Here is a 26,438-nt window from a genome sequence, read left to right on the forward strand (position 1 = left end):
TGTTGATGATGCTGCTGCCTGTTGTTGGTGCTAACAATGCCGGTGTGTGTTGGCCGTGACGATGACGTTGGTGCGTGCGCCGCTCGCCTCGATGCTGGGCGCGTTGTCGTTGACGTCGAGCACTCTGACGAGGACGCGCGCATGGGCGGGGACGCTGTGCACGCCCAGGTCCCGCGCCTGCACCGAGAACTCGTACGACGTCGCCGTCTCGTAGTCCAGAGGAGCTGCAGAACCATCGGCATCGTCAGCAGCAGCACCAGGAAGATCAACATCATCATTAAATCGGCGAGCTCAGCATCCGCATCGATAGCAAGGTCGGCATCATCATTATCATGAGCAAGCTCAGCAGCAAAGTCAGAAGCAGCGGCAAGGTCAGCATCATCAGCAAGGTCGGCATCATCAGCGGGGTCAGCATCATCAGCAAGGTCGGCATCATCAGCGAGGTCAGCATCATCAGCAAGGTCGGCATCAGCAGCAAGGCCAGCATCATTAGCAGCAGTAAGGTCGGCATCAGCAGCAAGGCCAGCATCATTAGCAGCAGTAAGGTCGGCATCAGCAGCAAGGCCAGCATCATTAGCAGCAGCAAGGTTAGCATCAGCAGCAAGGTCAGCATCAGCATCGATAGCGAGGTCAGCATTATCATGAGCAAGGTCAGCAGCAAGGTCAATTTGAATATAAATAACAATGATCATCCCGACTGTGAAAATGTTGGCAGGACCCTCCTGACAAAGGAGTCATGCGACTCAATGGGGCCTTCTTGGGTAAACAAGCATAAAAAAACCCATCAGTAGCAGCGACAGCAGCGAACGCAGCAACGGCAAACTAAGCTTCAGCTCCACCATTAGCAGCACCGACATCAGCGGCATTATCATCAATCATAATCATCATCCATGTGTGATTCAAATAAGTTTGACGTTCTCATTCTGGTCGCTTACAGAACATAAATTCAGGCGGGTGTGTCCGGGTCAGTGGCTCAGAAAATAATTTTCGCACCGGCACACCACATCATGTATACCTCTCGTTATGGATGTGGGTATTCGTCACATGCCTGCTGCAGTCTACTCGCGACCCAGAATATATCGATTGAGGGATTAAGCCAGAATTTGTTATTATTCAAATTATTTACATTACAATTGATTGGACAAAATCAAAATAGTCACCGAATTTGGCATAAATTCCAGTTCTGAGAGATATTTAGTTTTGATTGATATGCAACGAGAATTGTTTACAAGCCAAAATAAATGTGTGCCCCTAGTGTGTATGAAGGGGTCTAATGACTTTCAAAAGTACTTCTGTTATGTCCTTTTCCGAGACTCTACACTGACACAGGGCGGTGCACCACTTGCTGTCAGAGTTTATGAATAGATGTGTCCTTGTCTTCATTCATGTTGCTGGTAGAATATAAATGGAATATAGATGGGGGGAGAAAGCAAAAGCATACTCCATGGCCTGATAACTAGGGTCAGAGCTTGGGGTCATGACCTTGTGCAGTTGGTATTAGGAGTTAACGTTGGGTTTTGACCTCCTCGGGTTCGTAGTAGATAAGCAGACAATGTCTTCTTCAAATACTGGTCTATACAAATAACACAATAAAGGAATTTCACACAACCCATCGGCCCAATGGCCTTCTGAAAGTGAATAATTTCAGCAGCATTGATTCAGCACAAGCAAATTCTGGACCAGTTTCGACATACAGTCAGTATCTAATAAACAGTCGGGCTTGCTTAAATCAATGGTGGTGAATGTCCACATATTTAAGGGAAGGACCATCCCTTTAAGATAACGGGTCCTAGTTTGATGCCAAATGATATAAAGTAATTATACATAATTCAAAATAAACATCGAAATACATACAAATTAGATCCCAGGTTTCCTGTTAGGGTCAGAATTTGGTTTGCGACCTTATGTGGAAATCATTGGATCAAGGTCAGTGTTAGGGTCAGACTTGGGCTCATGACCATGTAGGTTCAGGGTTTATGATTTCAGGGTGAGCATCGGGATGACCTCAAAGGTTCAGTGTTGGTTCGTGACCTTGTAGGATCAGCAATAGGTTCAGCATTCGTGACCAAATAGATTTAGTCGTGGGGGTCGTGACCCTGTAGGGCCAGCATGGGGGGGGGGAGGGGGTAATCAGGGTTGGGGTCATGACCTCGTAAGGTGACGTGGCCGCTCGTGGGGTCGACGGCGAAGAGGTGGCGGATATCGTCGGAGACGTGGTCGCCCAGCGAGTAGCGAACCTCCCCGTTGGCACCCTCGTCGGGGTCACGTGCACGCAGCACGACGAGGGGGCCTCCTCGTGGCCAGCCCTGCGCCACCACACGCACATCAACCAATAATCACCGGCCATCGCCCACCATCACTGTAATCTGCGATCGCCCCACCATCAGCATTGTTCGCCATCGCCTGCTATTGCCGACCGACAACGTCGCTCTCCAGGGTCTGCCATCACCATCGCTCACCATCACTCGCAAAAGCTATCGCCCAAGCTATCACTCTCCACCATCATCACCCGCCAGCAACCATCATCATTATTAAACATTAACAATACCTCCTATTACTCACCATCATAATTATCCACTATCATCACCACCACTATCATATGTTATCGCCCACCATCACCATCATCGTCATCGTCATTCCTGTGATTATCACCGTCGGGGCTGCCTCACCTGTCCAGCCGGGCCGCCCTCGCGCACGCGCGCCAGGTACTCGCTGCGCTCGAATCGTGGGACGTGGTCGTTGACGTCGGTGATGGTGACGGTGACACGCGCCGCCCCCCACCGCGGGGGGCTGCCCCCGTCCCACGCACGCAGCACGAACGAGTGGCGCGCGCGCGTCTCTCGGTCCAGGGCTCGCGCCAGCACCAGCTCGGGCGACTGCGGGATTCCTCCGCCTTCTCCACCGCCCCCACCAACGCCGTTGATGCCACCGGGCCCGCCACCGCCCCCACCACCAACAGCAGCAGCACCGCCAGGACCAGCGCTACCACCGGTACCGGCAGTGGCGCCCCAGAGCCACACCACCAGGCCGTTGCTCACCACACCTGTGCACGGCGAGGCGCGCGTTACTGCGTTCAAGTTCATTGCAGCTCCCAGGAAATATGCCACGTTGGGCGACCGTTAGTATGTGGTTGGAAACATCGGACCAACGTTAACCCAGCATTCAATGTTTTATGGGTATGCGCCGTCCTATATTTTATTTTAAAATACTTCATAAATGTGCTAAGCATTTGTCCAAAAAAAATCGAATTCGTGGTGCAATTTTACGTACAGCTGCATTGGAGAGGACTTCAACCAGCAGCGGATATTTCATGGCCGATGATGATTGCGGCAATGGTGATAATGTGTGGGACCGACCTCCAGCCTCGAGACGCAGGACGAACGCGTCGTCTCTCTCTCCGTCGACGCCGCCGCCCCCGTCTCCGTCTGGCACCAGCTCGTAGCGCTGGAGTCCATTGGAGCCGGAGTCCGGGTCGCTGGCGGGCGGCAGGGGCAGTCGAGTCCCCACGGCGGCGCTCTCCGGCACCTCTGTGAGTCCCCCGTTCCACCCGGGAGAGATGAAGATTGTTTTAATGGTTAAAGGAATAGGGGACTGCTGCTGTGGGTGAAAATGGCGAGCAACTACGATTAGCTGCATACGGTGTGAAAGAAGTTCAACATATATTCAGGGTAGGGCATGGTTAGATTGTTAAATACTCCCCCCCCCCAGCGGTATATGTGAGTACACCACAGTTAGTCGATGTAGCAGCGTAAAGTGTGGGCACTCCCACCTGGGAGTGCCCACACTTTACAAATGGTTACAAAATTACCTCTTTTCTCGCACCCAAACTGTATTCACAGATGATTGGAGGTCAAACAGTGTTAAGATAACAAAAGGGGTTCCAAAGGGTTCCATCCTCGGCCCCCTTTTGGTCTCTCTTTATGTCAATGACTTGGGCATTGACCTGGATCATTCCAGGGTAAATCTCATTCCAGGGTAAATCTTTTTGCAGATGACACGATACTGATTACTGCTGGCTGCTCTCCGGATGACGTGATTGCTAAGCTACAGGGTGATTTCAACAAACTACAACATCAGCTAGTTGCTCTTAAACTAGTCCTGAATACCTCCAAAACCAAGATGCTATGCTTCTCACCAAGACTAAAGCAGGAAGTTATTTTTCCCCAATTACATTCCTTAAATAATTATCCTGGATTCAAAACTGAATTTTGAAGATCACATTGATTATATTGGTAAAAAGGCAAAAATAAAAATTGGTTTTCTGTATCGACACAAGCACTGCTTCCCCCCAATGTTCCGTTTGGAATTGATAAAAGCTACCATACTGCCTCTACTTGACTACTGTGACATCGTGTATAAATCAGCCCCAAGTACTGTACTGAAGAAGCTTGATTCCATCTATCACTCGGCCTTAAGATTTACATTGAACTGCCCATATAGGACTCACCACTGCGATCTCTACATTGGGTCAAACTTAACATCTCTTAATGTTCGACGGCTTGTGCACCAGATCTTATTTATTCACGATGTACTTACAAAAAAATCCGCAGACTACCTGCTGGATCTCCTCTCTGTTTCAAAGAACTAATTTGACCTCAAGTCTTCGCTCATTTACCAGCTTCACATTCCCTATTGCCGCACAAAAACTGGAGGAAGGGTCTTTGCTATTGATGCCGCCAGGGTCTGGAATGCTATTGCCAATAAACTGCAACTTGAATCGCTACCAATGAGATCTTCTCTCAAAACTGCTCTAGAGGAGTTGTACACCCCTAGCTGCCACTGCTATTCATTGGCGTAAAATAAAATAAAATGTTTTTCTCCGGATGATGCTGCAAAGTATTATCTGTATTTTGATTTAGCGTGCTGATCTTAAAGGTGCATTGAAAAATGTAATACTCCAACTGATGCTTCTGTTGTTGTGGAGTAACTCATGCAGCCAGCTATGGCTCTAGGATTTGGTGTTACATGTTATTTATGTAGTTTATTGTAAAAATTCCATCACAGTCCCTATGATGAGTGTTACGTTGCAATTATGGCTTTATTTTGTTGTGATTTCGAAAACGTTTTTTGGTTTGGACATGTTTGCTTTGCTGTAGTACGGAGTTAGACTGACGGCCTTAATCTAAGTTTTCTTGTGGTTGTTGTTGTTGTTTGACTTGCATCCCACTGGGATTTTTTGCACACAGCGTTGGTGTACGATGCTTTTTTCAGGAATATTTTGCTGTTTTTTCATGGATTTTCTGTTTGCACAGTCAACATAGTCACTTTAAGATGTTTTCTTGTTCGTGTTTTTGTTTTTTTGTTTGTTGTGGTTGCACCCGATTCGAGAGCCAAATGGCTCACAGGGCTATACCAAAATAAATAAACTGAGAAAAAACTGAGAAAAACCTCTTCCAAGATATCTGGCCATCGTGGAAGAGGAGGCCAAATACCCTCACGAGAGAGGCCTCTTGAGCTCCATTAAGTGGAAGCCTTATTGCCAGTAGTGGAATGAGCAAACAATCACAGGGCTGCGCCTTTCCATTTTTAAAGAGATGGCAATGACTAAAATCACCTTGCATGCTCCCAATTGCATCAGATCGCATAGCCTAAGCACAGTTGAGCCTGCATAGTGCTTGGATGGGCGACCGCCAGGGCTTAATTTCAGCCTGGTCTGCCCAGGGCAGTGACCTGGAGTGCATTTCCACGTCCAGAAAACCACATCGAGCATACATCTCGCAATGGCTGTGGTCACGAGTCAAGGGCCTACTCCAGCTTGCCAGGGATCCAGAAAGTATTAAGAAATTAAGCCCATGTGGCCACCATGCATACAACAGGTGTTATAGGATGAACCGCACGGCATGGGAAGGCCCTCATCCAGCAGTTGATTAACAAAGAGCTGTACACGTACGTACAAAGAAATGATAACAAAAACAAGAATGATAATTTTTAAACATGCAAATGTACCGCCCCTTTGTCAATCCCCTACTGGTTTGAATCCAGGCATTCGCTTGTGATTAATGTAGGTTCTCAAAAGAAGTGAGAGTTGGTTGTCTCAGCCTAGTCACCAATGACTTGCATTGAATTTGGTTGTCCACCTTATTTTTCTAAGACCCAATCATGGAATGTATAAAAATTAAAAGAAATAATTAAGTTTGTCACGCAACATGATATACTCTCTGTAGCATGGTGCGTGGGGAAGTGTTGCCCCCTACTGTGTGAACTAGAAGCCACTTGCCAAAATCTCAGAGGTAGCTCTGTGTTGTCCGCTTCTGGGGACCATCATCTAACAAGATTGGTTGCACTGCCGTGTGAGCGTTCCAATTGTCTCATGACGTGACGCCAACCGCACAATCGGGATACAATTGGGGGGAATCGTTTCTTTATTAAAATTATTCCTCGTCGTGTTCACCAGATCACGTTGCGGTAGTGTCACATCCCTCACCCAACGAGACGAGCGACTCGGCGAAACTGGGTGCGTGGTCGTTGACGTCGAGGACGCTGACGAACACCCGCGCCAGCAGCGGCGGCGAGTCCAGCATGAGCTCCAGGGACAGCACGCAGGCGTCCGTGTCTCCGTCGGAACCTCCCGCACGCCCTGACCCCGCCATCGAGGAGATGCCGCCACCGGCGCCTCCCCCGCCAACAAAATGTCCGGCACCTACTCCACCACCACCACCTCCGCCGCCCCCGTGTCGGCAGATCTCCTCCCGGTCGAGCCGCTTGCCACTGAGCCGCAGCTCCCCGCTCTGCTCGCTGGCCGTCACGTACGCAGTGCCGTTGCCCGAGGGCAGTGCGCGGAAGTTGCGCGAGCGGAGGTCGGCGGGGCCCGGGAGGCCCAGGTCGAAGGCTGCGCGGCCGACCAGCGTGCCCGGCGCGCTCTCCTCCGGCACGGAGTAGCGCAGGGTGGTGGCCACCAGCGCCGCGGGGCCCGGCTGGGCGGCCGGGGAGCCCTGCGACGGCGATGGGGCCTGCGGGGCCCCCGACGCGGCGTGCAACGCCAGCAAGGCGATGAGCGTGACCGCCGTGGAGAGGGGAGTCCTTCTACGCTGCTGTCTCGGCTTCCGAAGCGACGGTGGCCTCGCTGATCCATGGGGCGTCATGGTGAGGCCGCCGTCGCTCAGGATCAGCGACGGGTTGTTTTCGGATTTGCGCGATATTCCGTGGAGTAGTGTGGTTTGTGGTGGTTGCTGTTCTGCGTATTCACGCAGACAAGTGGTAATTACTTTTGTGAATGTGATAATACACGGCTCTGTAAGTCTACTTTAAATTTCTTCACAAGTTACTGAAATGTTAAAAAATTATATATTTCCAAAATTAAATGCGGACGTGCCAGAAGGCTTTTTTTTTTTTAGAAAATTGCACTTTATAAGTAGATGTAAAATATGTTAATGTGATAAAAAATAGATGAGTGGCTTATTTTCAAAAAATATAGATATTCGATTTCATGATTATAGTTACATTAGATCTTTTTAAATACTTAACAGTAATTAAAAAAAAACTGATAATGAAAAACACATTTTTGCCAAAAATGTAAAACCGTAGAAGAATGATATCGAGTAGTTATTTGTACGAAGATGGGGAGCAAGGTAGACGTAGTAATTGTGTCTTCATCTCAGTTCCCTGGAAACACAATTCCAGCCTTGGAAAAGTTTGTTCCACCCTACAAACACAAAGCACAAACACCTCCCATTAATCATTATATAATTAACAAACTTAAGCACAATATCCGGACTCGACTCTGATTAGCTTACGAGATCTGACAATATTAGGCACATTATCGGTGATTTGACCATAGGAAATAATCAACAGGCGCACTTAAGGCAATACGGCAAATGACCACCCATGACTTTGCCGCCTGTAATGTAATGGCAGTACAGAAAGTGGCTATATGACAGCTCTCCTGTACAGCGGCAGGCTTCGTGTTATTCTCTCGTTCGCGTGGAGTTTTTCTTTGCCACGCTCTGCTTCCTTGTTCCCCTCCACGCACACAAGCGCAACATTCAAAACAACAGCAGCAGCAGTGGCAGCGATGATGAAGGCTTCACCAAGCCATCGACATTTTTTCACGATTCTGCGATGCAATAATCCACCTTAGCACCTGCACATGGGCTGATTTCATTACACCATCTCCTGAGTGGATGAAATCATAGACGCGTTCCATTCCTTGGCTGCTAATCCACCGCTATTCCTGACCATCGCCTATCATCCATTCTCATAATGTGTCCTGCCCAAATCCACTTACTCTTCTTCACAGATTGCAAAACAAATCAACCAAATATTCCAAGCACAGGACTCTTCTGGAAACAATGTCTTTAGACTCAGTGAAGCTTTCCTTGACGAACGAATTACATTATTGTCATTACTATCAGTATGACTGACTGATTTAAATGGAATTGGCCAAACATATCAATTTGGTTTTCCGCAATAATGGCTAGACTACAATGATGTATCGCGAAATATAAGATCCACAATAGTCGCATCTGTTTTTAAAAAAAAGTGGCTCATCTAAACGTTTTTTTTAAATATTACATTTTGTGAAAATATATTAAATAAGAATTGAAATACACAGTGGTTATTAAATAACAAAATAGCCATGATCCATTAAATGAGTGCTGTTTACAATGTTTTACTGTTATGGAAGACATTGCAACGCTTTAATGATGTCATCATTTTCTGACAGCATGTGGGTTATGTATTGCCAAGTTACAACGACTGCAAGACTTGTGGCAAGCTTATGTTGAGTGTGCTTGCAGTTGAATAATTTTCTCGCGAACTTGTCTCGTACAAAAACAAGATGATGATGTGAAATGAGGGTTATACTAATTTATGGGAAAAATTGATATCACGGTCTATTCGGTGTTGAGGCGTAATATTTTCCTGGGAAAATTAATGAAGATATTGTTGGATACAGCCCTTTTTAATTAATCCACTGCTGCATGAAAGCCTCCCGCCCCCCGTCCCCCGGCATCCCCTCTGGCCCCACGCCGTGTTGGTCGTGGTGGTTGTTTGACCAGACTTGACCACGCCGATCAATGCTGGTAGGTCAAGTGGAGAAACCCTGAGACAGTTCAGATATCACTCGCCACTGATGTTAGCCGTGGCCTAGAATCAATGGCTGGTGTTTTCTCATTGTGGGAGGGGGGGCCCAAATGCAGAAAAAAACATTCTTCCCCTACTTCAAATGATAAAATGCGACTGAGATGACGGAAAAGATATAGACGACAGATATATTGAGATAAGAGATATGTGGACAAAAGATAAAGATGTTATGACATTAGAGAAGAGGGATTCAGACAAGATAGAGATGAAAGAGATTAATTGGCTTTGATGTGAATTATCTTATTATGTTTAGAACATTCTATAGTTGAAGAGGATATCTGATGCACGCCAAATCTTTTGTTTCATGAACACAGTATGGTGACCCCTTGAGATACTTGGGGCTCTACGCTTGCTCCTGTGCATGGTTTGCGAATGCCAAGAGCGTCGCCGCACTGAGCCGCGCGCTAACCGCTGCGCCACCGCTCCCTCCCCACCTACCCACGACCATTGCAATGGTACCGCCAAAGCGCAACTCTCATGCCGTCGCTGCAAGGTTAAGTGGTTGCCACGTCTCACAGCCACGAGCATCGCGAATGCATCATTTTCGCGCAATTTACCCAAAAAAAAACACACACACACAGACGCAATTCTCCCTGGTAAAAGTGCAAACAAAAAAATAATGGAATTATTGATTTAATAATACTATAAACAGGAAATAATTACTGTGAAGCTAATAATAGATGACCCCCCCCCCTCCCCCACGTGAGCGTGTCCGGTCCTCACGTCTCCCTTGCCGCAGAGATAACGGATCTCGCGGGCTCCCACCTGTTTTAAAGGACGCCTAATTGAATAGCGGTAACAATTACGTCGCTTCCCACGTTCTCTCCAATACACGCCCCCCCCCCCCAACGCGGCTCGGATCAATGGTGCACTCCCGGGAGTCGCTCACACCTGTGGCTCCGTGGGCGACACCATCGCGCGAGGTGGCGGCACGCGGGGGGATTTCGTGTGTCGCGTGAGAAAAGGGGGTGGGTGAGACGGGAGGGTGATTGTTTTTTGGTTGTTTTTGGGTGCCCGAGGGGGGTGGTTAGTGAGGAGGGGGAGGGTGGCAAGGGAGTAGGGGGGGGGGGTGAGAGGGAGGGGCTGGGGTGGCGAATGCCTCTCTGTGGGGGGCGCTCGTTAGGATTAATTGCAATCAATTGTAACATTTAATTATGCCACTGGGGCTTGTGGGTAATGGTGGAGCTTTGTTAAGCGAGGGAGGGGGTGGGGGTAGTGGGGGCGAGAGAGGGAAGAGAGGGAGAGAGCAGTGGTAGCAGTGATAGCAGTGGTGTAGCTCTCGAGTGTGCAGGCGGCGTAACTGCACCGCACCCCAGGGGAGACGACGGTGGGGAGAGACAAGGGATAGAACAAAGGGGAGCATGGAGGAAGAGAGAGAGAGAGGGAGGAACGAAGGAGCAGAGCTTGAGATGTTTCGTGAAATCTTTCATTTAAACAGGGGGGCACATAGAGCAAAGCATTAGAAAAAAACCGAAATGATGAACGAAGCAAAGTGCCGACTACACCGAGCATCTTCTTGTTTCCTCTGATCGTAAAAAAAGAGAGAGCGAGGGAAGAGGGAGGAACGGAGCGAGGTATGGAGAGAGCGAAGGAGGGATGGAGGCAGATTGGACAGGCCACCCTGTAAACTGAGTCACGCCGCCTTCCTGGAGCTGCTGGCGAGGGAGGATGAGATCGCGTGCTCCGTAACTGAAGATGGGCCTCTGAATAATAATTATAATCATTGAGCCTCCGAGCTACCCGAACCCTCGCTTGCCCAACCCAAACCCTAACTCTTAATCCCTCGACCAAAGATATTGACGCCTCTCCGCCACTGTGGATATATTGCTATCGGCGGAGATTGACTTCCATATTTGGGGGGGGGGGGGGGGCGTTCGCTTTGTCCCTCACATTAAGAATCTCAGGTGCAGATAATTCATACATTTATTTTGTTATTGTAAACTACTCGCAATAAATTAATAGAGAGGTGTCCAGTTTGGGCGGAGCGTTTCCCCCCCCCCTCCCGTGCCCCCCTCCCCCCCCCCAAAAAAAAACCTCTGCCCACGGCAAGGGACATGTAACAACAAAAATCAACGCTCAAATGTGGAACGAACCCGAAGTTAAAAAAAATACCAGAGCAGAGGTTTCGTCTGATCGGCGACAAAGCGTGAGGAGGAAGAAGAGAAGAATGAAGGCGCCACTGAGGCAGGAGGGCCGAGTGGATTTCGGAAGCACACGTCAGATACCAAAGATGTGAGGTCTAATCATGAGTGCCGTACCACCAACAACAACAACAACCGTGAAGTGGCTTTGCACTTGAGCCGTGATGTCAACCAATTAGGACCGTGATTCAGGTGGCAACGGCGAGTCCCGCCTGGCTTTGTGGATGAGAGAGAGAGAGAAGTGCTCATCGGACCCCGCGGGATCTGAAACTCGCCCTTCTCCAGCCACGCCGGGATGGCGATGATGGTTGCATTCAGTTTGGCGTACGTGTGAAATCGTAGACTTATTATTAGTACGTATCCAATATTTGATTTTGTTGTTGTTGTAATAATAACCGACAATGATACATTCGGACTGTACCGCGGCATGTGTCAGCACATCGCCGGGAACGTGCCCGACCCGGTCACACCTGGGAAGCTAAGCAGGTTCGAGCCTGGATAGTGGCTTGGATGGGCGGACACTTGGTGTAAAACTGGTGTTGTTAGACTGCTTCGGGGCAACTTCGCGGGCAGTTCAGGGAGATCCTTTGTTGCCATGTACTGCTACGCCGTCTGTGCCCCTCATCCAACGCGCACTCTGACCAGCGTGGTGAAGTATGGTTAACCAACCCCCACGACCGACTTGGCTATAATGGCGATGTTGCAGGGAGATGATCTTGTCCTTCATCCTGCGATGGACGCTATTGACAAAGGGCTGTAAATACTTTTCAACAGCTACTGCAGACCGAAGAGGAAAGCTCTTCTGTAGATCTAATAGGATATGCTATACAGATGAGATGTATTTAAAAAAAAAACATAATTCACAGAACTTCATGAATCCACTGCTCGATGCAGTGGCTCACCACGCCATGTTAGGCTTGGGGTTTGTTTGACCATACTTCACCACGCTGGTCTTTGTGGCTTTCTGAAGAGGACCGGTTTCAGACATCACCCACCACTAATTAATCTAACCCTCTCGGGAAATTGAACTTAGGTGGCCGAGTATATAGGGCAGACCGCTCCCCCACCGTTCCTCCACCGCCCCGACACCTGCTAAATAGCGACGAAATAAGAGATAACGACAGAGACTTGCAAAAGAAAAGATCCTTTTTTTAGCAGAGATGCTACAGATAAAGATGATATAGAGAGACAGACGATGAGTTGCTGCCGAAATATTCACGATTATACTGTAATACGCTCCGGAAAGTGAGACGCACATCAACGCTTGCGGTCATTTTTTATTAATATATACTCGAAATAATAGGTACTATTGAGAACAATTGGTTTAATGCATCTTCCGCAAGGCAATGTATGTTGTTAAAGCTGTTTTAGTGTGAGATACTACACGTGGTTTGGAGATCTATAGGGGAGATCTATTAGCAGAGATGCGTCAGAGGGAGCCGCTATATTCATGCTATAAATACATCTTAGAGATGCCGCAGAGATGTACCGTAGAGATACAGACATATGCTGTATATGGAGAGATATTAGAGATAGTATGGAGGCAGATGCTGTGGAAACCAAAGTACAAATACTAGTGCTCTGGAGATGCTATAAATGTAGATGCTATAGACGAGATGGATGATAGATACGATAGATATGCACATACGGTAGTGGGAGATCCTAAATAGATACGTAGATATATGCCATGGGGAGAGATGATCGCGATCTTATAGGAGATGATATGAAGATAAGGAGCATAAGGACAAATACTACAGCGAGATATACTGCAGCATTAGCTGCTATAGAGATGCTAGTATGGAGATATGCTATATATAAAATATATCACATATATAGGGGGACGCTATAAATAGGCATAACAGGGAGATTATATCGAGAGAAAGAGATGCTATGGAGACGCTATAAATGGTGATATGCTGCAGAATATCCATGTGTATCCTATACATGGATATACTAATGGGATGGCATATAGGGACATGTTCCAGAGATATACTGATTAGAGATTAACTGGACGGGATTACGTTACATATACTTTAGAGATATATACTGTAGATATTGTAGATGTATATACTGTAGAGTGAGGGGCGATGCAGAGAGATGCGGTAGCGATGTTATCCTGCAGAGGAGCTTCAATAGAGGTGATGTAGTGGTGTAATGCTGTAGAGAGAGGGGTGATGCAGAGAGATGCGGTAGCGATGTTATCCTGCAGAGGAGCTTCAATAGAGGTGATGTAGTGGTGTAATGCTGTAGAGAGAGGGGTGATGCAGAGAGATGCGGTAGCGATGTTATCCTGCAGAGGAGCTTCAATAGAGGTGATGTAGTGGTGTAATGCTGTAGAGAGAGGGGTGATGTAGCGGATGCTGCGGTGTGTTTCTTTCTGATTGTAACGGTGACGTAATGATACATGTTACACGGGGCTCGCGTGAAAATGAACGCTGGGATGCGAGTCTGGACAAGCCAGACGAGCACATCACCACACACACTACATACACACCACCCACACACCACACACACACACACCTCTCACATGGCATACACCTATTTCTCACACACACACACTAATCATACCTCGTACACATTAACACATATCACACCTCTTTCGCACACGTTTCACACACACACACACCACTCTCACACACACCACTAATCATACCCCTCACATAGCCCACTCACACACTACACACACCACTCTCTCACACACACCCCACACATACCACACACACCCCACACACACCCCACACACACCCCACACACACCCCACACACACCCCTACCCCATGCACCCCCGTGCCTTCCCCACTGAACCCCACACCGATAACCCCCACACACACCACGCCTCACCCTCCACGCACATACAAAACAAAGACAAAGATCCCCTGTATAGCCTTAACAGACTATTGGGGCAAGTGCTGTTAGCGAGCACATGTGAAGGCCGGCGTGGTACACGAGGGGGGTTGGTGGCGAGCACCACGCCCGGCCGCCTTTGTCTCCCCAGTGGCGATGTTTACACACAGCACCAGGTACTCATTTGAGGCTGAGTAGACCTAGGGGAGGCCCAGGACCGGTTCAGACAATCGTCAAGGGTGTTGGCCGTAAGCCGGAATCGAACTCGAGTCGCCGGAATCGTAGCGCAGCGTGTTAACCGCTACACTACCGCTCCCCATACACACCACACACACACACCACACACACACACCACACACACCCCACACACACCTCATACCCCCTTACACACTCCCCCCCCCCCCACACACTTCACACACACCTCACGCTCCCCACACACACCCCACACACACCTCACACTCCCCACACAGACCTCATACCCCCTTACACACACACTCCCCCCACACACACACACACTCCCCACACACACCTCACGCTCCCCACACACACACACTCCCCACACACACCTCACGCTCCCCACACACACACTCCCCACACACCCCTCACACTCCCCACACACACACACACTCCCCACACACACACACACCCTCCCCACACACACACTCCCCACACACACACACTCCCCACACACACTCCCCACACACACCTCACACTCCCCACACACACACCTCACACTCCCCACACACACACCTCACGCTCCCCACACACACCTCACACTCCCCACACACACACACTCCCCACACACACACTCCCCACACACACACACTCCCCACACACACACACTCTCCACACACACACAAACTCCCCACACACACACCACATACTCCCCACACACACACCACATACTCCCCACACACACCTCACGCTCCCCACACACACACACTCCCCACACACACACACTCCCCACACACACGCACTCCCCACACACACACACTCCCCACGCACACCTCACACTCCCCACACACACCTCACGCTCCCCACACACACACACCCCACACACACACACTCCCCACACACACCTCATACCCCCTTACACACAATGCATCCACCCCCCACCCCACGCTCCTCACGCACTCACGCGCGCGCTGCAATGGAAGCCGCGGTCCTTCAAATGCGTGCGGTGCGCGGTGCAGGCGACATGCACCGCGCAGCGACCCCTCTCCTCCTCGCTGCTGCTGCCGCTGCTGTCTGCCTGTCTGTGTCTCCCTCCTATCGTAGACAGCGGCTCATTCATACAGGCGCCTCTCTCTCTCACTCTCACACAGGTAGTCTCTCCCAACTACACGCACAGCGACCCTCCGGCAGGAGGTCACGGGACAGACCCCAGGTGTTGTGCGTTAACCACCAGAGATGTCTGACAGATGCCACCACCTGTGCCATGCTCCCCATTGTGCCGACTTGCTGCGTTGTAGCCGCCCGGCGCTCCGCTCGTTGTTGTGAGCGTCGCTCCTCGTTTTTGTTGTTGTTGTTGTTGGAGGGCGACTTGTCTCCGCCTCCTAAAACTGCCCACTAGCGGCCTTCGCGAGTCTCCTCCACAGAGGCCGAGCTTCCCACCGCAGTGAGATTGCCTCTTATTTCTGGAAGGTCTCCGAGGGGTTCAGTTCCCTGGCTCCACCGGTTGGGGTTTGGCCAGATGAAATAAACGCCTAGATCTCAGGAATCTTTTAAAATTATATATAGGTATTCAATTCAAGGTAGAGGGGTTAACAGAACATCACACCTGTCCAGCGCCCCCCCCACCCCCCGTTAGCCACTGCGGTGGATGTAAACACGCCATGTGGTAATCAGCTGACTAATGTCAGCCTTTCCCCCATCACATCACTCAGAACACACGCAGCAGTGTTGCCATCTGACATCCACGAATAGGGGGGGTGGAGGGGTTATTTTGCCAAAAGACAACACCGCACACTCCTCTGCAAACTCTCACACACGCACACTTACAGACGATCTCACTCTCTCACGTAGGCAGACACTCTCACACACTCTCTCCTACACGTTGTTCTTTTAAAAAAAAATGCTTATCCTTTCACTCGTAGTATTTTTCTCTCATACATTCACACAGAGTATCACACACACACACACTTTCCCTCATATACTCACACACTCTTACAAGCTTCACATCCTTCATAGACAAAAGTAAATACATTAGAAAGATCCCCTCCTGTTGGGGCAAGTGCTGTTAACCAGCATCTATGAGAGGGCATAAAAGACACACGGATGGGGTGGCCAACACCACGCAAAGTCGCCTTTGTCTTCCCATTGCTGAGTTACCACGGTGGTGAGATGTTAACAACCTCGCCTGTATATTTGGAGTTTTTGTGTCTCTCCCTCCGTGGTCGCGTGGATTTTTCTCTGGGCCCTTCAGTTTTCCATCCACATCTAGAAACATGCGTTTAGAGTATTTTTTATAAATGTTCACTTGATAAGGCCACTTCGTTGAGCTATCATTTGTGGCCAGGTCGCTTCTGAAAAAGAGTTATTATGCAGCTCAGTGGGTCTTACCTGAAAAAAATAAGTTGGTAGTTTATTATTCTTAGTTCTTTCGGTAAAGTCACGTTGAAGGGAAACAACAAAATAATAATATATATCTAAAACAATAAAAATTCTCACGACGTTTCGACCATAACACAAACGGTCGTCTTTGTGTTATGGTCGAAACGTCGTGAGAATTTTTATTGTTTTATATATATTTTATTATTTTGTTGTTTCCCTTCAACGTGACTTTCCCGAAAGAACTAAGAATATGAATTACTGCAGTCACGAAAGCTTTAAATCAAAATTTGGTAGTTTTAGTTTACACATTGCAGCAAGGTACTCGTTTCAGCCTGAGTTAACGTTGCGGAGGCCCAGAATTCTTTCAGATATCGTGAGCGGGGATCGAATTCAGAGTCACCGAATAGCTGGGTTCGTATTGCATTGCGCTCACCACTGCGCCACTGCTCCTCATCTCTCCTTCATATCCTCTGTGTCACACTCTCACTTGTACTCTCTCACACTCTCTCTCTCACAATTTCTACCGGGGTTTGGGGATCAGGGTCGCCGTCAACATTTTGCATGAGAAATTCAGCTCTGGTGACGAGTGGTATCTGAAGAGACCCCCTGGGCATCCCCTTTACCAAGCGGTACTGACGAACGTGGTGAAGTATGGTCAAACAGGCCCCACAATTGACACGGCATAATAAGCCCTTCATCCAGCAGTAGATTGATAAAGGGCTCTACATTTGATTGCATTACTATATTTGTATTCGTATTGTCTATCGCCTGTCCTCTCATCCACGTCTCTAGTCCGGGTGCATGCGTGGTAGGCGGGCTCCTCTCGTCCAGCAACGGATTCGTGATGTTGGGATTTGTAGTGGGGGGGGGGGGGGTGATGGAGGAGAGTGGGCGATGTGGTGGGGGTAAGGAGACTGATGGTAGGTGGTCTGATGGAGAGGTAGGAGTGAAGGGTGAGAGTGATGCGAGAGAGGAGTGTTGGTAGGCTAACAGTGATGGGATGAGAGTAATTGAGTGGACTGATGGGTTGGGCCGAGTCATGGGAGGGTTGGGTGATGGGCTGGAATGATGGAAGTGTGAAAGTTGTCGGAGTATGAGGATGATGGGAGTACGAGAGTGATGTGAGAGTTGAGTGATGGGGTGGATGATGGAGAGTTTGCAGTGATGGGAGAATGGAGTGATGCTTGTTGGGGTGATGTTGAGGTGCAGTGATGGGGTAGAGGTGAATCTAATGAGCGTGATGGGGTGAGCGATAGAAGGGTAATGTGATGGGGTGAGTGATGGTAGGGTGATGTGATGGGGTGAGTTATGTTGCTCGGCGGGATGTGGAGCGATGGGGTGCGCGATGGAAGGATGGTGTAATGAGGGTGAGTGACGGAAGGTCAGAGCATGGGTGGGAATAATGAGGTGGAGTGATGCTGGAGAGTGATTAGAGATCTGAGTGATGGGAGGGTGGAGTGATTGGGAGGTCCTGAGGGCGGGCGAGAGGAGGAGGCTGTGAGTGATGGAGGGGAGGTCGCCGTGATGTGATGTAGTAATGAGAGGGTGGGAATGATGGGAGGTGGGAGGTGATGGCGGAGAAATTTGAGCTCTGAGTGATGGGGCGGAGTGATGGGAGGGTGGGAGTGATGGTGTGAAGTGAGGCAAGCGTGCACACTCCGTAAACCTCCGCTTCCACCGCATGACAGGGAATGCAATCACAGTACAGTACACGTCCATACTGCACATGACTACAGTCCTTCCCAATTAAAGTCACAGTGCAATACAATGTGGGTTTATGTAGCATCTACATGCGACAGCATCTCAATATGTTGTAGAGAAACGGTGGGAATATTTTCGTGATAGAGCGAGGCAATCGAAGGCTGATGATCAGTGGGCAGTGAGTCTTTGAGTCTCGAAGTACCGTACATGGATATCTGTGAGTCTATGAGTATGCGATTCTATGGGGTTTCTATGTAAGTCTATGAATATTCTTGTAAAGTCTAAGGTTCTCCGTGTAAGTCTACGAACCTCTGAGTGAGTCTCAGGGCATGTATGTAACTCTGTGGGTCTCTGTGCGAGTCCATAGGAAACAATACATTGTGGATGTATGAGAGCGCCCAAATTGGACCGCATCTCCGGACGCTGGACAAAACAATTGCGTGAATTTAATTTATGGAGAGAAAAAGAGGCAGTCGTGAGCAGAGGAAAGAAGCAGGCATTGAGCCTGGACTTGAACAGGGAGAGGGGGGGGGGGTGATCAAGGTTAGTCGACAGCACTGACAGCTCGGAGGGAAGGGACCTCCAGTCCATGTGGGCAGCAGAGGAGAATTGACAAATCATATCCTTTATTTAACCACCCTAGAGCACATTGAGATTCATCAGGTCCCTTTTTGCAAGGGTGTGGGGGGAGGGGGAGTCTGAAACACTCCAGCCACAGCACAGCGAGCATCCGCTAACGTTTCACCTTTAAACGTATATCGCACCGTTCTTATATAAACAACGGTCGTGACACCGGTGGTGTGTTCATAATGGGCTGCACGCACAGCGAGAGATGACGTCACCCTAGCCCCAGCGCTGATCGTCGAGCAAAGCGACTCTTGCTGCTCACGAGACCACCGGCGGTGGCACCCATCTCCATTCTCCTTTCGCGCCTCCTCAGCCAATGATCGTACGCTCCACATTCCCTTGACGGGACAAGTCCGACTAACCCAAATGCGGGAGTATAATACAGCGAGTGTTGCTTTTATCGGCCTCGCCGCTACGACGTCGGTGATGATTGTGGTGGTGTGCCAAAATGTCTGTTACGGCTCTAAGGGGGATCTTTGGTGGTGGGGGTGGTGATGATGATGGCAATGATGATGCCATTGTTGGGTTGAGTAAATCCACGACTGGAAATTGAACTCAACAACGACTTGTTTGAGGCTAATGCTGTGCCCAGAAATTGATGATGGTGACTGTGATGAATCCGATGATGATTACAGTTCTTGTGATAATGACTGTGATGATGTTCATGACTTTGACGACAATGATGATTATGATGATGACTGTGACGATGATGAAGATCGTGATGGTGACTAAGACCCTGATGTCTGTGATGATGATGATTATGTTGTTGACTGATGATAATGATAATGATGATTATGATGACTGTGGTGATGACGATAATGATTGTCAAGAATGTGACAACTACAACAATGATATAACAATTAACGTCCGTCCGTCGTGGGAATCTAACCTTGCGACACGTATCTCTCAGGCCCAGCAACGCAAACAATGACTGTTCTAATCATTATCGAGTAGCAAGAAACTCTTGTCATAAATCAGCAGTGGACGTCCTATGGACGTACTGTCCCCGCCATCGGAATGCGGATTGTCCACTGCTGGCATAGGTCCGTCAAAGGCAGTGATCGGCGCCAGAGGAGGCTTCTTTGAGCCGAGAGACGTTTTGATGGGTTTTTTTTCTGTAATAATGATGATGAATATTAACGAGACTAATGGGCATTGGTGTTAGTGTGTGAAGTGTGTGTATGTACGTGTGATTATAGACCTTACACACACATCGACATGTATGAGCGTGTATACGTGTGATTAGTCATCGCACACAGCCACATATCTACACCCTGACGGACATGCACATACATACATACACACACATATAAAAAATAAAGATTCCCCGTGTAGGCTTCACATGCTGCTGGGGGCAAGTGCTGTAATGAATGCCGCCACGGCGAACAAGGCATGTATGTATGTGGTCAGCACCACACCCGGCTACCTTTGGCTCCCCAGTTATGATGCTTTTACACCGCACCAAATACTCATTTAAGTCTGAGCCGACCCAGGGGAACACCGCACCTCTCGTGCGTCGTCCCGCATATATTCAGGGGTGTTCGCTGACAACACTTGCCCCACCTTCATGTGTAGGCTATACGGGGGATCTTTTTAAATATATATAAGGAGCGTGGGCGCACGCCATCTCACATCGCCCACCTGTTAACGTGAGCTCTTGGCGAACCCGGCTGATTGCATTAAGTGGATGCAAGCCCATGTCCACGCACTGTGTACCTACACACAGACACACGCACGCACGTATACACTGACACCAAGTCCTATTGGTACACCACATTCATTGCACGCATACTAATTGCCCATCGACGGTATACCACCGGCACATTGTATAAACACACAAATATGCACGTGTACCAATACCAATAAGCGCCTCTCGCCACGAAGTGACGGAGACGTCACTACGGCTCTTGTGCCAGGCCAGGTGCACTTTAAGACCAGGCGCACACAAAGTGAGCGCATGCCCGTTGCACGTAAACATAGGGTTTTGATAAACGGAAAACCGCTAAACCGGTAACCGTTTTTAGAATCGATTTCCGATTCAGAAAGTCAGTAGTGCGCGCGAACGTATAAACCGCACGGCGGTTATGTCTTTTTACTTGTTTGTTCAGTTAAATGGCAAAAAGCGGAGCAGTCCTGCAGTCGCTTCCTGAAGCCACTGCTGGCGGAGGGGGTATCCAGGGAGGGGGGTGCCCTGGGCGAGTCTTTTGGGTCTCCTCTTCCACACTGAGCAGACTTCACGGAAGAAGAGGTGTGCGTTACCCACACTTCACCCCGCCGCACGTGTCACTTGCCCATTTGGCTTGCTGTGACGTACACTCATTTATACCGGAGGAGATTTAAGAGTGACTCGACTTGCCCCAATGTTTTTCACTGCCGCACCTGGAGATCGAATCCATTGCAAAGGGCAGTGTGTTAACTATTGCATTACGACGGCTTCCCTTCGTTTCTCAGATATAAAAAGGTAAAAAAACAGTGTTATGCTTAATGATAAACATTTATGTTTGTGTGGTAAGCGGTTTTTTTTATGGGGTTTTTCCATTCGGTTATTGGCAATGCTAAAAAATACCCGATGATAACAACCTGACTATATAACCTGTGTGCCTACACATTATAGGCTACATATATACACACACATAGCAAGTCATTATTTACATACAATACACACATACACGTGTCCTACACGCGCAAGTATACAACAAATACACACGCGTTTACACACATGTAAAATATCCAGGTAGACTCATACTAGACCGTATGCACGTTGCTCCTCTACATTCGGGCTGCACAAGTACACGAATGTGATTGCACACATTTGTAGGCATACACGGATGTGTATACGCGTGTGCTTTATGCACATATGGGGAACTCACACACACACACATTACATACCTTCACACATTGCCCACAGATTGCACACACGTTGCCCTGTTATACAATTTGCATTTATATGGCCATGCTAATCTATACACTCGTGTACATTTGTGTACGCCGTGTGCGTGTGCTGAGACGTATGCGAGGGTGTGTGTGTGTTCAGATGAATACGTGAGTGTATGTGTGTGCGTGCGTACACGCGTGGGCGTGTATATGCATTGCGTATACAATAGGCTCGTGTACTCCATCCTCTTAATTAATCACATACGTGTAAATGCGTGTATACGCCTCCAAAGTACACACCCATGATGATTTGTTCCAACGTGTATATGTGTGTATGTATAAGCTGGTGTGCATATGGATGTACGTGTGCCTGTGTGTGGGCACGCGTGTGTAAATACATGTATGTTAAACGTGTAGATGTGTACATGGCATGTCAATGTACGCGCGTGAATGTTCACACGCACATTCATGCGCGTGTGTACATGTTAAACGTGTACATGAATGACAGGGTGATTGCATTTACACGTATGCAATCGTGTATATGTGCTTGTAAGTCGGTAGTGTGTGTGTGTATGTACGTGAGTGTACACACACATACACAAGCCGACATTGTATACACGTACACAGATCTACACGTGTGAATGCCATCGTGTATGTACGTTCCTGTTAGTATGTGTGTATATGCACGCATGTACAAGCGTATATTTCTCCATTTATGTACGTTCATGGAGGTGTACGTATGTGTGCGTACACGTATGTTATATGCTTCGCTGTATGCGTGCGTGTGCACACTCGTGTACACGTGTCCATCTATGTTGGCTCGTATATGTTGGCACGTTCATGTAGGTATGCAAATATGTATGCATGCACGCGTGTATACATGCCAATGTACACACGTGTGCATTTGTCGGCGTGCACGTGTGCATACGTTCACGTAGGTGTGTCTGTGTCTTTTGTGCAAGCGTGCACACCGTGTGCGTGTCGGCGGGTATGTGTTATGTACGTCCACGTAGGCGTGTGCGCGCGTGTACACGCGCGTGCGCAAGCCGCGTGTGCGCTCGGCACCACCGCCACTCACCCGATCGCTCCCGCGAGCTGCATCGTTTCCCCGACATCACGCTCATCCCGCTCTCTCCTTCCCCCCACCACCACCACCACCCCCTCTCTCCAAATCCTCCACCCACCCCCCCCCCCGCGGCCTTCCAAAAAATAAATTAATAAGCACACACCAATTATTTAAACCCACACACGCGCACGCGCGTGCGCGTACACACACACGCGACCAGACCGTCGTGTGCACGCAACAATGTTCTGAGCGTGCCCAAAAACCCAGTACAGAGCGCGCGCGTGCGCGCACACGGACGCACGCGCGCGCGCACGCACGCACGCGCCTGTAAGCTGCAACCGCACGGGGGGGGGGGGGGTTCTCTACGTTGGAAGGGAGCGAGGAGGTTTTGTGCACGAGGGGGATAAAGGCAGTAAGGATAACGACGACAGTCCCAGCAGTTCCACTCCGACGATGCAGAGGGGGCCGGGGTGCATGCGTGGTCGGCAGCCACTTGTTCGGTCCCGTCTCTTTTTATTTCTTTATTTTTGTTGTAAGGGAGGGAATATTTTTCGGGGGTTGGGTATGGGCATGTTTAATTCATTATTTTCTTGGACGCTCTCTATTTTTTGCGCTCTCCATTCTCTCCCGCTCTCTCCTCTCTCCATCATCATCATCATCATCGCGCACACCCCCCCCCACCCCCGCAACAACCCCCTCTCTTCTCTACGCTCCGCGTGTAATGATGGTGGCACGGTAGTAGCGATGGTTGTGTTGGTGAGGATGGAGAGCCGGTGTGCATGTCGCCTCGTCCGCGCATCGCGTGTGCTGTCTTTAACTAATTCTCATTGAGCGCCGTTGCGTTATTATTAACGGGTACGCGCCTTAAACAACACGGGCACGGGTTGCACGCCGACGTGTACACGACGTACACGTATTTTCACACGCGTCGCTTGCGTGTTAAATACCACCGGCGCTCGTGTACGCGGCTGGGCGTCTCGCATGCATTACCGCAGGCGCGTATCCTCAGACGCGTGTGACTCGTGCGCGTAAGAGATGCGCGCACGTGTTTGTGCTTCCGTCGAACAATAAATGACACGGCGACCGTATACGCACAGGCACGTGCACACGGATAACCGGTGTACGCGTGTCTCCGTAAAATAAAATAGGGCACCGTATACGCATCGTCGTATACACACACACACGTGTGCGCGCGTCCCATCAATATCACAATACCAAGAAACAATACAAATATCCCCCCCGTATATCCTGAACAGGCTGTTGGGGCAAGTGCTGTTAGCGAGCACCTACGAAGGCCGGCACGGCACACGAGGGGGTTGGTGGCCAGCACCACGGGCATTTCATCACATATACGACGACACAAGCACGTATACTCCACCACATGTATGTTCCACCACATGTATGTTCCATGTATGTGTATACGTATTGCACTACGAACCCAGGGATCCCCAGTTTAATTCCCGCTCACGTCCAAACAACAGTGGCAAATATTTAAACCGGTCCAGGGCCTCCCCTAGGTTGACTCAGATTGAAATGAGTACCTGGTGCACTGTGTAATTAATTATCAGCACTGGGGAGACAAAGGCGGCCGGGCGTGATGCTGGCCACCCTCCCCCTCGTGTGCCGTGCCGGCCTCGTTAGGGGCTCGCTAACAGCACTTGCCCCAGTGGTAAAGGCGAGTTGAGGGGACATTTGTCTTTGCATGCACGTGTGTATTATTCACACGAGCGGATACATACACAACACGGTACAGATATCCCACCACAACAACCGCAATTCGTCACTTAGTGGCGGTGACGTCACCACGGCGCTCGTGCCAGGCTGGGTGCACGTGTACACACGGGCACGTGTACGCGCGTGCGCATGCAGTGCACTATTCCGGCGCGCGCTTGTGAAAGCACCACGCGTACACACGCGCGCGTCAATGAGTTGTCCCCTCGAATGCGTGGTGGGGTGTTTTTTTTTGTCCTCCGGGTACTCCAGAAATTTCCCCAGAAGTGCTGTTAGCGACCGCCTATTAAGGGCGGCACGGGTTCACAAGGCGGCGGCGGTGTTTGCGAGTGCCACGCCGGGCAACCAGGTACTGATTTAAGGTCCTGAGTCGACGTAGGAAAATCCAGGACTAGTTCAGACGCAACAACCTTCATTCGCCACTAAGTGGCGGAGACGTCACCACGGCGCTCGTGCCAGGCTAAGTGCGCTTAGCCTGACAGGCGCAATTTTACCGAGAGGACAAACCACTCACTCATTAACTGTCGACTCCCCACGAAGCGGACCTCGCTTTATCGACTGCGGAGAAATTATTATGAATACGGTGATGGTGATGAGCTGACTCAGAACCCCGTACCGGGATTTGAACGCGTAACCTTGAACTTTGTGAGTCGAGCGCTCTGACCGCAGAGACACTCGATCTGATAACGTTAATTCAAAAAGTCAGAGCGATTTCCTGCTCAAATGAGACGGTGCTCATCTCCCGTTTCCAGCCCTGAGCCAAGGGTGAAAAATCCACATTCCTATGACGGGGTGAGTATATCCATAGGTCAACCACTGTTAACATAATACCAATTAATAATTATACAGGAATACTAATGATGTCAATGAGCCTCAAAATAAAATTTCAGGAAGGGCCTGCTGCATTGTGATGTTTGGCCAATTCAGAATTAGAATATTTATACTGGAGGAATCCGATGAGCTATAAAGCTATTTCACAGATGTCCAATAGGGGCGGATCAGAACGTTACAACAACAAACAATGCGGAAAAACACGATAGGAGTAACAAATTATAGGAAAGCGAGTTGAGACATTCCTTGTGTAGTCGATCATTGTTGCGAGTGTGATTGTGGATAAAAACTGAAGTACCCGGAGAAAACCCTCCACGCATACGAGGGGATATTAAAAAAAAACATTTATGCAGATAGGATCAGCAAACTACCTTCTGTACTACCGTTTCCTGACCACCTCGCACACGCACCATGTTTGTGAGTCTCCTTGAACGTGGTGATCTTAGTGTGATCTACCATCCTCAGTTGTGAGCGTACGAGTACACGTGTTCGGGTGTGTGACTGTGTGTTCTAGTGTACAACCGTACATGAGTGGGTGTGTGTGTTTGTTCATGCGTCCGTGTATGTCAACTCATACAATCATCTCTCTGAGGTCGATAAAACGCATACCACTACTTCACGGTGACGTCAACATTAATTGTCCCATGGATAACGTCCAGAATAGCCATAGGAATGTGGAATTTCTTCCACAGTCCAACAAGGATGAGTTTGAGAACGGCACTTCGGCTTCGGCTGGTCTATAATAAATGTATGTGTGTGTGTGTGGGCGTCAATGCGGGTGTGTATGTTTTTTACATATATTTAATCCCTTTAAATAATCCCTGTGCCCATTTCCTTTGGATTCAATCTCCCCCCCACCACACACAACTCCCATTCTCCACCCCCCCCCCCCCCGCCGCCACAAAAATCTTTAATTTTGCATCTCTGCTCCCGTAGACAGAGATCAATAAATTAAGATAGCGCGGTACGTGGAAACATTGACATCCACCG

At 49.2% G+C, this 26,438-nt stretch overlaps 1 protein-coding gene across 2 annotated transcripts in view; it reads right to left on the reverse strand.

The window, feature by feature from the left end:
* LOC116953254 (protocadherin-17-like) overlaps positions 1–22,982 on the reverse strand; it is a 47,739-nt gene extending 24,757 nt beyond the window's left edge. Inside the window, exons 1-7 of one of the 2 annotated variants that reach the window (XM_032973304.2) lie at positions 22,899–22,982; positions 20,588–20,662; positions 6,425–7,642; positions 3,357–3,527; positions 2,670–3,043; positions 2,150–2,306; positions 88–224 (exon numbers count right to left, since the gene is read on the reverse strand). In XM_032973304.2, coding sequence (XP_032829195.2) covers positions 88–224; positions 2,150–2,306; positions 2,670–3,043; positions 3,357–3,527; positions 6,425–7,082 — 1,497 coding nt within the window. In that variant the 5' untranslated portion in view covers positions 7,083–7,642; positions 20,588–20,662; positions 22,899–22,982. The remainder of the gene's footprint in view (positions 1–87; positions 225–2,149; positions 2,307–2,669; positions 3,044–3,356; positions 3,528–6,424; positions 7,643–20,587; positions 20,663–22,898) is intronic. The other variant, XM_032973314.2, reaches the window with a different exon arrangement.
* Positions 22,983–26,438: the final 3,456 nt, after the last annotated feature.

This window comes from Petromyzon marinus, chromosome 3 (genome assembly GCF_048934315.1).
Source record: "Petromyzon marinus isolate PM22_M1 ecotype Great Lakes invasive population chromosome 3, UKy_Petmar_22M1.pri1.0, whole genome shotgun sequence".
NCBI lineage: Eukaryota > Metazoa > Chordata > Hyperoartia > Petromyzontiformes > Petromyzontidae > Petromyzon > Petromyzon marinus.